Here is a 14,170-nt window from a genome sequence, read left to right as displayed (position 1 = left end):
CCTCTCATCATCTTTTACACCTCTACCAGATCACCCCTCATCCTCCATCACTCCAAGGAGAAAAGGCCAAGTTCACTCAACCTATTTTCATAAGGCATGCTCTTCAGTCCAGGAAACATCCTGTTAATCTCCTCTGCACTCTTTCAATAGTATCCACATCCTTCCTGTTGTGAGGTGTCCAGAAATGACTGGGAATGGTAATCGGAATTAAAATGTTTGGTCACCAGGATGTTCTGCTTGTGGCAGATGGTACAGAGATGCTCAACAAAGTGGTCCCAGAATTTACAACGGGTCAATGTTTGGTCACCAGGATGTTCTGCTTGTGGCAGATGGTACAGAGATGCTTAACAAAGCGGTCCCAGAATTTACGACGGGTCTTACCAATGTAGAGGAGGCCGCATCGGGAGCACCAGACTCAATCGATGACCCCAGCAGATTTGGAGGGGTGTGCACTGAGTGCTCCTATAAGTTGATTTATCATCACAATAGGAGAGGAGAATGGGGCTGAGCATGCAACCTCGTGGAGCACCAGTGTTTAGATTAATTGTGCCGAAGGTGTTGCTTTCTATCCTTACTGATTGCGTTCTGTTGGTCAAGAAGTCAGGGATCCAGGGCAGAGGGTGGTGTTGATTACCAGGTCCAGAGTTTGGTGATGAGATTATTAGGAACTATAGTATTGAAGGTTGAGCTGTGTCAGTAAACAATAAACAAGCTCCAGAAGGGAATGGAGCGGTGAAACTGTATTGAGTGATGTTGGTTGAGGGATTAATGACTCCAGAACAGAGAACGCATACCCTGTTCTGATGGTGCCATGGGATCTGCTGATCCACCTATCGATCAGCATTCTACCAGTACTGCACTGACTTCTTTTGTTGGGCTTGATTTCCTGTTTAACGCTCTTAAGTGGACCAGACTGCAACTTGAGATAACACTGCAGCCTCGGGCAACAGCCAATTCACCATGAGATATTCATTTATCAACATGGCCCTTTCATTTAATCTTGTCAATGTGCCTAGTGTAGTAGTGTTTATCTGGTGTTTTTAACATAGCAAAACATCCCTAGCTGTTTCCTTAAAAAATGAGTTTTAAGAAGACTTCCCCACAACCAGAAACGTCTAACTCAGTTTCCCTTGTCTCACCACTAAACAACACAAGCAAGTCACTGTACTTTCCTCTTATGAGGATAGGTTGAGTGAGCTAGGGCTTTTCTCATTGGAACAAAGGAGGATGAGGGATGACTTGAAAGAGGTGTACAAGATGGTAAGAGGCATGTTTGATTGGACAACCAATGACTTTTTCCCAGGGCAGAAATGCTAATTATAAGATGTGGAGGGGGATATCAGAGGTAGGTCTTTTCACACAGGGAGTGGTGGGCGCATGGGTGGTGGGTGCCAAGGATGTTGGTAGAGGCAGATTCATTTGGGAAATTTAAGAAACTTATATAGGCACATAGATGAGAGAAAAAATGGAGGCTATGTAAGACAGAAGGGTTAGATTGATCCTAGAGTAAGTTAAGGGGTTGGCACGACATTCTGGACCGAATGTTCTATGTTGTACATGAGGGAACTTCTTCAGTCTGGACAGTCATATTCTTGCAGAGCACTTCCTATTCAGAATGCTACTATAAACCCGTTAACAATCAGTGGTTACTTTGAGAGCAGAAGGAAGCAGGTTAATAAGAGCAATGCAAACACGAGGAATTCTGCAGATGCTGGAAATTTAAGCAACACTCATCAAAGTTGCTGCTGAACGCAGCAGGCCACGCAGCATCTCTAGGAAGAGGTCCAGTTGACATATCAGGCCGAGACCCTTCGTCAGGACTAACTGAAGGAAGAGCTAGTAAGAGATTTGAAAGTGGGAGGGGGAGGGGAAGATCCAAAATGATAGGAGAAGACAGGAGGGGGAGAGATGGAGCCAAGAGCTGGACAGTTGATTGGCAAAAGGAGTATGAGAGGGTCATGGGACAGGAGGCCCAGGAAGAAGGAAAAGGGGGAGGGGGGGAAAAAACAGAGGATGGGCAAGGGGTATAGTCAGAGGGACAGAGAGAGAAAAAGGAGAGAGAGAGGAAGAATGTGTGTATATAAATAAATAACGGTTGGCGTACGAGGGGGAGGTGGGGCATTAGCGGAAGTTAGAGAAGTCAATGTTCATGCCATCAGGTTGGAGGCTCTGAGGAGGTATTTGGTGTCCCTATCCCAGGCCCTTCCACACCTTTGTGTATATTTACAAAATACAATTAAGTTGGTCAGTAAAACTATTGAAAATCTTTTCTTTGTACTTTTGTCAGTTAAAGAAAGGTTCACATGAATTAACGTATCACAGATTTTTGTTTTTATTGCATTTTGGAAAATATCCCAACTTTTCTGGAAATGGGGTTTGTAGTTCCATCCCCCATCAGGAAGGTCTCAAAGCTCTCCGCTTCCAGACCTAATCAGTTTTCCTCTACCACCACTTTCCTCTGTCTAGCGGAATTGGGTCCTTACTCTTAATAATTTTTCCTTTGGCTCCTCCCACTTCCTCCAAACTGAAGGTGTAGCTATGGGCACCCGTATGGGTCCTAGCTATGCCTGCCTTTTTGTTGGCTTTGTGGAACAATCTATGTTCCAAACCTATTCTGGTATCTTTCCCCCATTTCTCCTTCGCTACATCGACGACTGCATTGGCGCTGTTTCCTGCGCGTATGCTGAGCTCGTTGACTTCATTAACTTTGCCTCCAACTTTCACCCTGCCCTCAAGTTTACCTGGTCCATTTCGACACCTCCCTCCCCTTTCTAGATCTTTCTGTCTCTATCTCTGGAGACAGCTTATCTACTGATGTCTACTATAAGCCTACTGACTCTCACAGCTATCTGGACTGTTTCTCTTCCCACCCTGTCTCTTGCAAAAATGCCATCCCCTTCTCGCAATTCCTCCGTCTCCGCTGCATCTGCTCTCAGGATGAGGCTTTAAATTCCAGGACGAGGGAGATGTCCTTCTTTTTTAAAGAAAGGGGCTTCCCTTCCTCCACCATCAACTCTGCTCTTAAACGCATCTCCCCCATTTCACACACATCTGCTGTCACTCTATCCTCCCGCCACCCCACTAGGAATAGGGTTCCCCTGGTCCTCACCTACCACCCCACCAGCCTCTGAGTCCAACATATTATTCTCCGTAACTTCTGCCACCTCCAACGGGATACCACCACTAAGCACATCTTTCCCTCCCCCCCCTGCTTTCCGCAGGGGTCACTCCCTACGCGACTCCCTTGTCCATTCGTCTCCCCCATCCCTCCCCACTGATCTCCTCCTGGCACTTATCCTTGTAAGTGGAACAAGTGCTACACATGCCCTTAAACTTCCTCCCTTACCGCCATTCAGGGCCCCAGACAGTCCTTCCAGGTGAGGCGACACTTCACCTGTGAGTCGGCTGGGGTGATATACTGCGTCCGGTGCTCCTGATGTGGCCTTCTGTATATTGGCGAGACCCGACGCAGACTGGGAGACCGCTTTGCTGAACACCTACGCTCTGTCTGCCAGAGAAAGCGGGATCTCCCAGTGGCCACACATTTTAATTCCACATCCCATTCCCATTCTGATATGTCAGTCCACGGCCTCCTCTACTGTCAAGATGAAGCCACACTCAGGTTGGAGGAACAACACCTTATATTCTGTCTGGGCAGCCTCCAACCTGATGGCATGAACACTGACTTCTCTAACTTCTGCTAATGTCCCACCTCCCCCTCGTACCGCATCCGTTATTTATTTATATACACACATTCTTTCTCTCTGTCTCCTTTTTCTCCCTCTGTCCCTCTGACTATACCTCTTGCCTATCCTCTGGGTTTCCTCCTCCCCCTTTTCCTTCTCCCTGGGCCTCCTGTCCCATGATCCTGTCGTATCCCCTTTTGCCAATCACCTGTCCAGCTCTTGGCTCCATCCCTCCCCCTCCTGTCTTCTCCTATCATTTTGGATCTCCCCCTCCCCCTCCCACTTTCAAATTTCTTACTTACTCTTCCTTCAGTTAGTCCTGACGAAGGGTCCTGGCCTGAAACGTCGACTGTACCTCTTTCTAGAGATGCTGCCTGGCCTGCTGCGTTCACCAGCAACTTTGATGTGTGTAATAAGAGCAATGAATGCATTTGACTTTTATAAAGGCTGCTGCTGCACTTGAGTCAACTGTAGCCTATAAAGCCTCATTTCCACCTCTAGGTCAAAAGGTCATTGATACAGAAAATGGTCCAGAGCCCGAGCCCGTGGTTCAGGCATTCCCAGTGCAGTGCTAGAGGGTGTTACACAGCTGGAGGCAAACCAGCACTTTGTCTTCTCCCTCAGCTGCGGGAGAGCAATGCCACTGTTTTCAGCATGGATCATTGCTTGAATCCTGCTGCCAAAAACAGACCAACTATTCTTGTGGAATCATACCTTGCTGTGGTTAAAACATAATTACTGTTGTTGCCCTGTAATATCAGTCTCTGCCCATTTGTAATTCCACATATTTGATACATTCTGTGAGTGATTATTTAAACATTCCTGTTTTCATCTGGGCTCAGTATCAGTATCTCATTGCTATTGTCAGGGAGGAGGTACCGGAAGCTGAAGACACACATCCAGTGTTTTAGGAACAGCTTCCTCCCCTCCACCATCAGATTTCTGAATGGTCCAAGAACACTGCTTCACTATTTTGCTTTCTTATTTATTTCCTATATACTGTACTTACTATAACTTACGGTAATTTTTTTAATGTATTGCATTGTACTGCTGCCGCAAAGCAATAAAATTCACAACATATGTCAGTGATAATTAATCTGATTCTGATTCCATTGGTAATAATGTTTAGTCTCTCTCGCCCTAATTCAGAGGGGTCAGTAAACCTAGTGTCATGTGGTGGTGGGTTTTGGTTTCCTGGTTTTCCTCAGGTTTCCCAGCTCCTTGTGAGGTATTGCCTAACCTGCATTTGGCACAACCACACAGCCACATGTTTAATATTGGGAGCTCACTGGCCAGATAGCTGTGGCACAAACCCACATCCTAACAATCCAATCTGGAAATGACTGCAAAATGAAGTGGTTAACTCATGATCAAATGACCCCTGACAAAAGGAATGCGTGTTGAAAAAGGGGAGCTACGAGAGATGATGAATGTGATTCATTCACAATGGATACAAAGTGCCTGGGTGGGCTGGTGTCCTCAGATAAATCATTAAAACAGCACCTTTGATGAGAGTGTGGCTTTTTTCTCGCTCTTATACCAAGTTGTTTGAATCAGGATCCTTAATTCTTCTCAATAGTCTTAATAGACATCAGTTAGGTACTACTAAAGGCTGAGGAATTAAGAGGACCCAAAGGAGCTGCACTCCAGACATGACAAGGGCTAAAGCCTTTTGAAATCACAGAACTTCAATATTTTAGCAAGCAGATCCAGTTACATACATTCTTTTTGGATAATAAACTCTGCTAATTCAGCTGCTCATACAATAAAAAGCGTCATTTGTGTTAACAACCAACACACCGCAAGTGTTTATTGCATACTCCAGCACCAACATAGCGTGCCCACAATACTCAGCAGAACAACACAGAACACAATAAAACAAAAACAACAATCCAACATGCCCTGTCCCTTCCTCCTTCCCACCTGTGCACATGCACATTCCTCTAACCCAACAGCAGAACATCTTCAGCCTTCAGCCTCCAGTGGACTTGCGGATATGCAGAAACTAGTCCCTGACTTCTCCAGCAGACTTGCAGAGACGGGTAGATTTGGGGCTCTGGCCATCGGGCTTCAACTTTTGGACTCCTGATCGACTCTCAATGTTCGATCTGGACTTCCAATCAGCTGTTAAACTTCAATCCTGACCTCCAAATCGACCTTTGGGCTTCAATCTTCAGTATCAACCCAGGACTCGCAGATGATGATGAATGATGAATTAACTCCACCTTCCACTCTCTTCTCTTATTCCTCAATACCAGCAACTTATCATCTTCTATAGCTCTCAGCTCCACCTTCTCATCTTTGCTTTGTATCTTGTCAACTGACTGATTCACCTTCTAGCACAGTGAAGGACAGGAATCTGAGACGCTTTGACGTACAGGGGCCTCTTGGCTCCCTGAAGGTGTCAACACAAGTAGATAGAATGGCAAGAAAGGTGTATGGTCTGCTTGCCTTCAGTTTGTTGGGGCATTGAGTATAAAAGTTGGAAAGTCATATTGCAAATGTGTATAACTTTGGTTCGGTCACATTTGGAGTATTGTGTGCAGTTCTGGTCGCTCCATTACAGGAAGGATGTCAGATTCAGATTAGTTTGCTGTTGTATACACCAGGGTGTAATGAAATTCCTTGCTCCTGTGAAGCTCACAGATTAAACAGTGTACATGGTAATAATAAATACAACAATAAGATCATAATAAGAGATGGGAGTAAAATAGGCCATTTGCCCCATTGAGTCTGCTCCACTACTTGATCATGAATGATTTAAATTTTCCCTCTCAACCCCATTCTCCTGCCTTCTCTCTGCAATCTTTGTCACCCAACCTAATCAAGAACCTATCAACCTCTAGCTTTAAATATATGTAATGACTTGGCCTTCACAGATGTCTGTGGCAATGAATTCTGCAGATTCACCACCATCTGATGAAAGAAATTGCTCCTCATCTCTGTTCTGATAGGATGTCCTTCTATTCTGAGACTGTACCCCCAGTCCTAGACTTCCACTATTGCAAACATCCTCTCCACATCCACTTTATCTTGACCTTTCAATATTCAATAGGTTTCAATGAGATGCCCCCTCAGTCTTCTAACCTCCAATGAGTACAGGCCAAAAGCCATCAAACACTCTTCATACATTAACCATTTCACTCCCAGGCTCATTCTTATAAACCTTCTCTGGACCCTCTCCATTGCCTTAGCTTATAATGCAATGAATACAGTAATGAGCAGAAAACAGCAGAATGATACAAAGGTAGTAGTGCAAAAGAAATACTAAAGAGGTAGAATTATGCATCTGAGAACGTACATCACCACCTGGAAGGGATAAATCTGATAGCAGTGGGAATTAAGCTGTTCTGAGTCAGGTTCTCTGAGCTTTTGAGCTCTCATATTTTCCTCCAGAAGGCGGAAGAGAGCAAACAGTGCCAGGGTGCCAGGCATCCTTGATGAGACTGTTGGCCCTCCTGAAGCAACACACCATGAAGGTGGAGATGCAAGAGCTACAATTATAGTTCTTGTGTCTCCCAAGGATTTTGAAATCCCAACCATGAAGATGAACTGGATGGGGGGCAGTGATGTCTGTGATGGACTGGTGCTTACGTTCTGTTGACCTGGCTATAATGCAACACATACTGTACCAGGATATTGTATATAACATACCTGGAGAAGTTCGAGAGAATCAGATTAATTTATTTATCACGTACATTAAAGGAAACAGTGAAATGTGTTGTTTGCATTAACAGCCAACACAAACCAAGCATGTGCTAGTGGACAGCCCGCGAGTGTCGACACACATTCCAACGCCAACATAACTTGCTCACAGAGTTTAACACAGCAACTTCCAGTCAAGGTGGTACCTGTGTATGATGCTCCTTCGGTCAACATCTTCTGGATAGATCATGAAACCATATATTTCACTTCTTTTATGTCTTTTACATTTGTTTTTCATCTTGAACGTGATTCTGGAACTACTGGAGCCTGTGATTTGCAGTTTGGAGATCGTTTGGGTGTTTCAGCACTCCGCGGTCTCTGAGAGAATTCCGGGAGGCAGAGGCAGTGTTAGCAAGTCTCATGTCGAGAAGGCTGTGGGGTGTGAGCCAATGTTCGACACTGTTTCACTGATTAAAACCAATTTAAGTGACAAGGAAGATTGAAACATCGAGGTGAATGCAGAAGGTGAGCACTGGCTGCCTGCCTTTTGACTGCTGGTGGTTGGTATCGCTCTGCTATGGAGAGAGGAGACTGCCTTTTGATCGCTGGTGGGATCGCTCTGCTATGGAGACAGAAAGGCCAGTTGCTGGGCCTGGAGAATGTTACCCAGGTTTTCTGTGTTTTGGATATGGTCTTGGACTATGGTCTTTTTTTCCACTGTTATAGTTTTTTATATTCTGTGTTTTTTGTGTGTGTGGGAATCTAGACTTTTTTCAGTCCTACAGTTTATTTTATATTCTGTGTTTTTTGCCGGATCTTTCTCGTATTTTTTGTGTGCATGGGAGGGGGATCTGTCTATTCTGTTTTTGTTCATTTTTTGTGCAGGGAAAGGGATTTGAGCATTGATGATCATGCTGCCATTCTTTTCTTTCTTTATTTTGTGGCTATCTGGAGAAGAATTTCAGAGTTGTATACTTTGATTATAAATAAACCTTTGAACAACAAAGCAATGACAACGCACAACAGTAACAAAAGAAGCTCTTTTCCTCCCTCCATCCCACTACTCACACAATAGACAGTCCTCCAATTCCAGGACAGGCCGCCTCCAGGTCTCCAGTGCACATTTTCACACATTGGGCCTTTGCTTCCCCAGTGGAATCATAAACCCAGAGTTTCAGCCATTAGGCCTCGATTTTTGAATTTATGATCAACCTTTGGGCTTCAATCTTCAGTATTGCTGATGTTGGGAACCTAAACTCCAGGCCTCGAACTCTGGACTCACTGAAGACAGGACACCAAACTCCAGGTGTCATCGAGAAAGTTGAATCTTGTCCAACACTTGAGAAAATCTGTACACTGATGTGCTTTTTTGATCACTATATCAGTGTGTAAAGGGACTAGGTGAGGATGAAACTTGAAGGTGTCAACTATGTCTGCATTGTTATGGTGTTATTCAAGATCATGTGTGTGAGTGTCGGGATTTCATGAATGTCTCCTCCCACCAATCTACTGGTGCTGATGGGGATGGGGGGGGGTGGACTTTGTCTTTAAGACATACCAACAATTTGCTGTAATGTAATCAACCTTTGCGGTTTGGTCAAGAATGGTTAGCCCCTGAACTTGAGAAAGTGTGGAATGAGAAGGGAAACTGTTACCCAAGCTACTGCAAGTGGTGCCACAATGGGTCTTCACCCCTGACTCGGGTAAGAACAGGAGTTTATCAACCTCTTGGTTATTGTTAGCATTCACTGAGATGAAGTTCTGGTTGATCTGTAATGTAGCTGGACATATTTTTATGCAGGGTTGTAAGTGCAGACCATCTTAGAGCTTGCTGGCTCCTAATATTGACTTGTATTATCTTACAAACATTTTTGCACTTGGACTGCAGGGCTGACTTCTTGTTAACATGAAAGTGTCAACTTTAATGAGGCATATACCTTGGTGAGAGAGAAACTGAAAATCAGCGAAGGAAGTGAATACTTTACATTGGTATTCGCAAAGGCAGCCGGGCTGGACAAAATCCCAGGCTGAGTAGTCGGGGAGTGTGCACATCAGCTCACTGACATCTTCATGAACATCTTCAACACTTCATTCATCCAGGTTGCCGACTCCACATGCTTCAAATCAGTCACCATCATTCTTGTACCAAAGAACTCTACACCTTTAGAACCAAATGACCCCTGCCTTGTGGCGCTGATGCCAGTCATTGTGAAGTGCTTTGAATGGTTGGTAATGGCACATATCAAAAACTCCTTCCCTGCCACATTAGACACTCAACAATACGCTCACGGATAGAACAGCTCTACAGCAAATGCCATAGCATCTGTCATGCACCTGGCCCTTTCACACCCTAGAAAACAAGGACTCATGTCAAAATGTTGTTTCTGGAATTAATTTCTGCATTTAACACTATTGTCCCACAGATCTTGGCAAACAAACTTCTATTCTTCAGTCTAAATACACCACTGTGCAACTGGATATTGAACTTCCAACAGACCTCAAATAGTTAGGATGCACTACCACTCCTCCCTCCCCATCATCCTCAACATGGATGTCTCCTGAGCTCATTGCTGTACACTATGCTCTGTTGTGACTGCACAGCCAAACATCCGAGTAATCATACTGTCATATCACCAGTGACACAACAGTGGTGGGGCTCATTACTAACAACGATGAGATGGCCTATACAGAGAAGGTGGAAGAGCTTGAGGCCTGTTTCCAGGCAAATAACCTCTTCCTCAATATCATCAAGACAAAGAAGATGGCTATCAACTTCAGGAGAACTCACATCCCTCTTTACATCAGTGGTACAACAATGGAAACTGGAAGCAGTTTCAAACTCCTGGAAGTGCACACCTTAAACAACCTCTCATTGTTCCAGAACACATCAGGAAAGCTCACCAATACCTCTACTTTCTGAGAAGTCTGAGGGGAGCTGGACTATACACGTCTATATTCACGTCATTCTGCAGATGTGCAGCAGAGAGCATCCTAACATGCTGTATCACTGCTTGGTATGAAAACTGCACTACAGCGGAAAAGAAAGCTGTATAATGGCTAGTCAATACTACCCAATGCATCACTGGCACCAGCCTACCCACCAGCAAGGATATTTATACAGAAAGGTGCCAGAAAAGGGCCAGTAGCATTATGAAGGATCCCACCAACCCTGCTTATGGATTGTTTGTCCCACTCCCATCGGGGAGGAAGCTACATAGATTCCTCGCCAGGACCACTAGACGCAAAACATTTATTTTCCTCAAGCAATAAGGCTGATTAACATCTCCACCCATTAATCCATCCCTCCAAGTCGGGCAGCATCAATGGAAGAGAATAAACATTGACATTTCGGGCTGAGACCCCACATGAGGACTCCGGAATAATGGTCTCGGCTTGAAACGTCAACTGTTTATTCCTTTTGGTAGATGTTGCCTGGGCTGCTGAGTTCCTCAGCATTTTGTACTCCATCCTCTCTCCCCACCTTCTTATTCTGGCTTCTGCTCCTTTCCTTTCCAGTCCTGATGAAGGGTCTGAGCCCAAAATGTTGACTGTTTATTCCCCTCCATAGATGCTGCCAGATTTCTAGCACCCTCGGAATCTCTTGTGTTGCCTTGGATTTCCTACACCTGCAGACTTTCTTGTGTTTGTAAACCATCCCTCCAAACCCCCAACCATCACTATTTTATCTTTTTCTGTCAGTCACCTTTTCTGAACCTAGCATCATTTTATGGACATACAATCAATCTATTTTATGCACAGTATTTATATTTATTGTGTTTTTTAAAATTATTATTATTATTGGGTTCTTTATCTTTTGTAATTTTTTTTGTGGTGCATTGGATCTGGAGTAACAATTAATTCATTCTTTGTTTGCTGAAAATGACATTAAACAATCTTGAATCTTGAAGTTTGCATCTTGACTTTGTCGTTGAAGAATTTAGTGAAGGAAAAGGTGGAAATCTAGTGTAGGTCTCCATAAATAAAAAGGAGGTACTTGATGCCTTAGTGATCTTAAAGGTGAACGTTGAGGACATGTTGGCACCCGATTGTATTGCGGCATTTCTGAGCTACTCTCAGCACATTCTTAGGTTGTGCTGGTTGTTATCACAAACAACACATTTCACTGTATATTTCAATATATATGTGATCAATAAATGAATCTGAATCTGAAAGACTCGATGGAATTTACCCCAGGCTGCTGCTGAACGAAGGGAAAAGATTGCTGGAGCTCTGGCTGAGAATTTCACATTTCCATTGGACACAAGTGAGGTCCCAGATGACTGGAAGATAGCAAACGTGGTCCTCTCAAGCAGGGCATCAGGGAAAAGCCTGGTCCCTACAGACCTGGGAGCCCAACCTCCAGAGGTGGGGGAGATACTGGAAAACATTTGAAAGACATATTGATTACCTGGAAAAGCAGGGACACTTCAGAAACAGCTAACATGACTCTGTCAAGGGCAGATCCTGTCTGACCAATCTGAATTCTTAAAACATAAAGTGTATTAATGAGAGCAGTGCAGATTTACATGGATTTTATGGGTTTACAAAGTCCCACTTGAGAGACTGATTCTTAAAATCTTGGGTTAAAAACCTGGTAGCAACTGCTGTTCACCTCCCCCGATTCCACCTATCACCTCCCAGCCCCTTCCTCTCATCTCTTTATACCAGCTCTCTCCACTCTTAATGCTGATACAGGGTCAAAGAGCACTACAGCACAGAACAGGCCCTTTAGTACATCTAGATTGGCCTCAGGTCTTAACTCGAAACAGCAAATTCCTTTGCCTTCACAAACATTGCTTGATCCATCAAGTTTCCCCAGGTGATGTTCTTTGCTCCAGATTCCAGCATTTGAGTCTCCCGTATCTCCGTTCAAGTTCTTTCTTTAACAACCATTTATCTTCATGGAAGCATTCATCATGAATGTTTTTCAATTGTTTGCAATATTCTAATATTGTATCATAGCGTATAACGTGTATCATAGGCAAATGGATGGCTATATAGAGGGAAGGGTTAGATTGATCTTCGGGTATGTTAAAAGATTGGCACAACATTATGGGCTAAAAGGCCTTTACTGTGCTGTACTGCTCTATGCTCCAGTGTGTGTGTGTGTGTGAGCATCAAGTAATGACGTCAATGCCATAGCCATGATCTCTCTATGATTCCTCCTTCTCATTTCTCTCAGTTATCCAACATGAACCTGGCAAGTGGAACACTGAACAGGGGAAATGGATTCATGACTCCCGCTGTCCATTCATCAGTCACTACCCTGGGCCCAGCACGGACTTCCCACTCTGACTCTGGATGTGCCAGCAGAGCTGCTTCAGAAGCCTCCTGGTAAGCTCATTCAAAAGAGCCTACTTGTCCCTTATGGAGTTGTTGTTCAATGCCAGGAGAGACTGTTAGCCTGATTGCCAAGCCATCCAAAAGGGGTTGGTCATTAGCCAGCTGCAATGTGTTATGGTGTGTTCTCCCTGTGGAGCTGCAGTGTGACTCCATTAGAATTGGTCTATTATTGTCATATGTGCAGAAGTACTATGAAGAGTTTGTCTTGCATACTGTTCATATAAACAAAGGAGGTTCTGCAAATCCTGGAAATCCAGAGCAACACACAAAATGATGAGGGTCTTTGCCTGAAATGTCGACTGTTTATTCCCCTCCATAGATGCTGTCTGAACTGCTGAGTTCCTCCAGCATTTTGTGTGCTGCATACTGTTCATATCGATTAAAGCATTACCCAGTGCATTGAGGTAGTACAAAGTAAATCAATAACGATGCCAAGTAAAGTGTAACAGCTATGGAGAAAGTGCAGTGTAGGTAGACAATAAAGTGCAAGATCATAATGTGGTAAATTGTGAGGTCAAGGGTCCATCTTATAAGTTAATCCCATTTAAACTAATTATATCATTGTGCTTTCATCAACTTCTTTCTTGCCCGCCACCTCCTTCTGGTTCCATCCTCCTTCCCTTTCTCCCGTGGTCCACTCTCCACCCCTATCAGATTCCTCTTCTCAGCCCTATATGTTTTCCACCGATCACCTCCCAGCTTCTTGCTTCATCTCCCTCTCGCCACCCACCCACCTTCCCCCTCACCTGGCTTCACTTATAACCTGCCAACTTGTACTCCTCCCCCTCTCCCCACCTTTTTATTCTGGCTTCTGCTCCCTTCCTTTCCAGTCCTGATGAAGGGTCTGAGCCCAAAATGTTGCCTGTTTACTCCCCTCCATAGATGCTGCCAGATTTCTAGCACCTTCGGAATCTCTTGTGTTTATGACTTATTGGTCACCCAGTTAAATTGTGCTCAAAAGCCACACAAAAGGTGGGGCTGTAGAAGATATTAATATGATCCTTGTGTGTTTCTGTGTCTTTCTGGGACTTTGCTGCTAGCCTTTACCTCCCCTTGAGCTGGTGTGTCTGTAATGCTGTCTGACCTTTAATGTGGTCAGTGGCATTACTAAGTCATTTCAATGTGGAGCCAGACATGCTGGTCTAGGTCTGGAATCATCACCCAGCCAGACCGCGTTATGGCAGTAGATGTTCTCCTTCATGAAGACATCGGTGACCAGTAGGGTAATGGGCACTATTATCGATGTTACTTTATTTACTCCGGATTATTTACCTAAAATTTTCTTATGTGAGGCAAAGCAGCAATGAAGTCATGGACCCTATACAGATTATGGAGAAGGATTTTTTTGCCGTCTTGAGGAAAATTAGCGTGGATAAATACTCAGGGCCTGACAAACCTTGTGAGAGGCTAGTGCAGAAATTCTTATAGACCCTAGCAGAGATACTTAAAACATCTTTTGCAATGAATGAGGTGCTGGGAGAATTGAAGGATAGCTA

The 14,170-nt window shown here is 44.3% G+C and overlaps 1 protein-coding gene across 10 annotated transcripts in view; it reads left to right on the top strand.

The window, feature by feature from the left end:
- The window catches only part of ttll5 (tubulin tyrosine ligase-like family, member 5), a 510,221-nt gene that overhangs the window by 298,414 nt on the left and 197,637 nt on the right, over positions 1-14,170 (top strand). For all 10 annotated transcript variants that reach the window (XM_072271858.1, XM_072271833.1, XM_072271823.1 and 7 more), the window contains one exon: positions 12,514-12,665. In XM_072271858.1, the coding sequence (XP_072127959.1) occupies positions 12,514-12,665 (152 nt within the window). The remainder of the gene's footprint in view (positions 1-12,513; positions 12,666-14,170) is intronic.

The sequence above is a fragment of the Mobula birostris genome, chromosome 1, assembly GCF_030028105.1.
Source record: "Mobula birostris isolate sMobBir1 chromosome 1, sMobBir1.hap1, whole genome shotgun sequence".
Taxonomy (NCBI): Eukaryota; Metazoa; Chordata; class Chondrichthyes; order Myliobatiformes; family Myliobatidae; genus Mobula; species Mobula birostris.
This window is presented reverse-complemented; position numbering and strand designations above follow the sequence as displayed.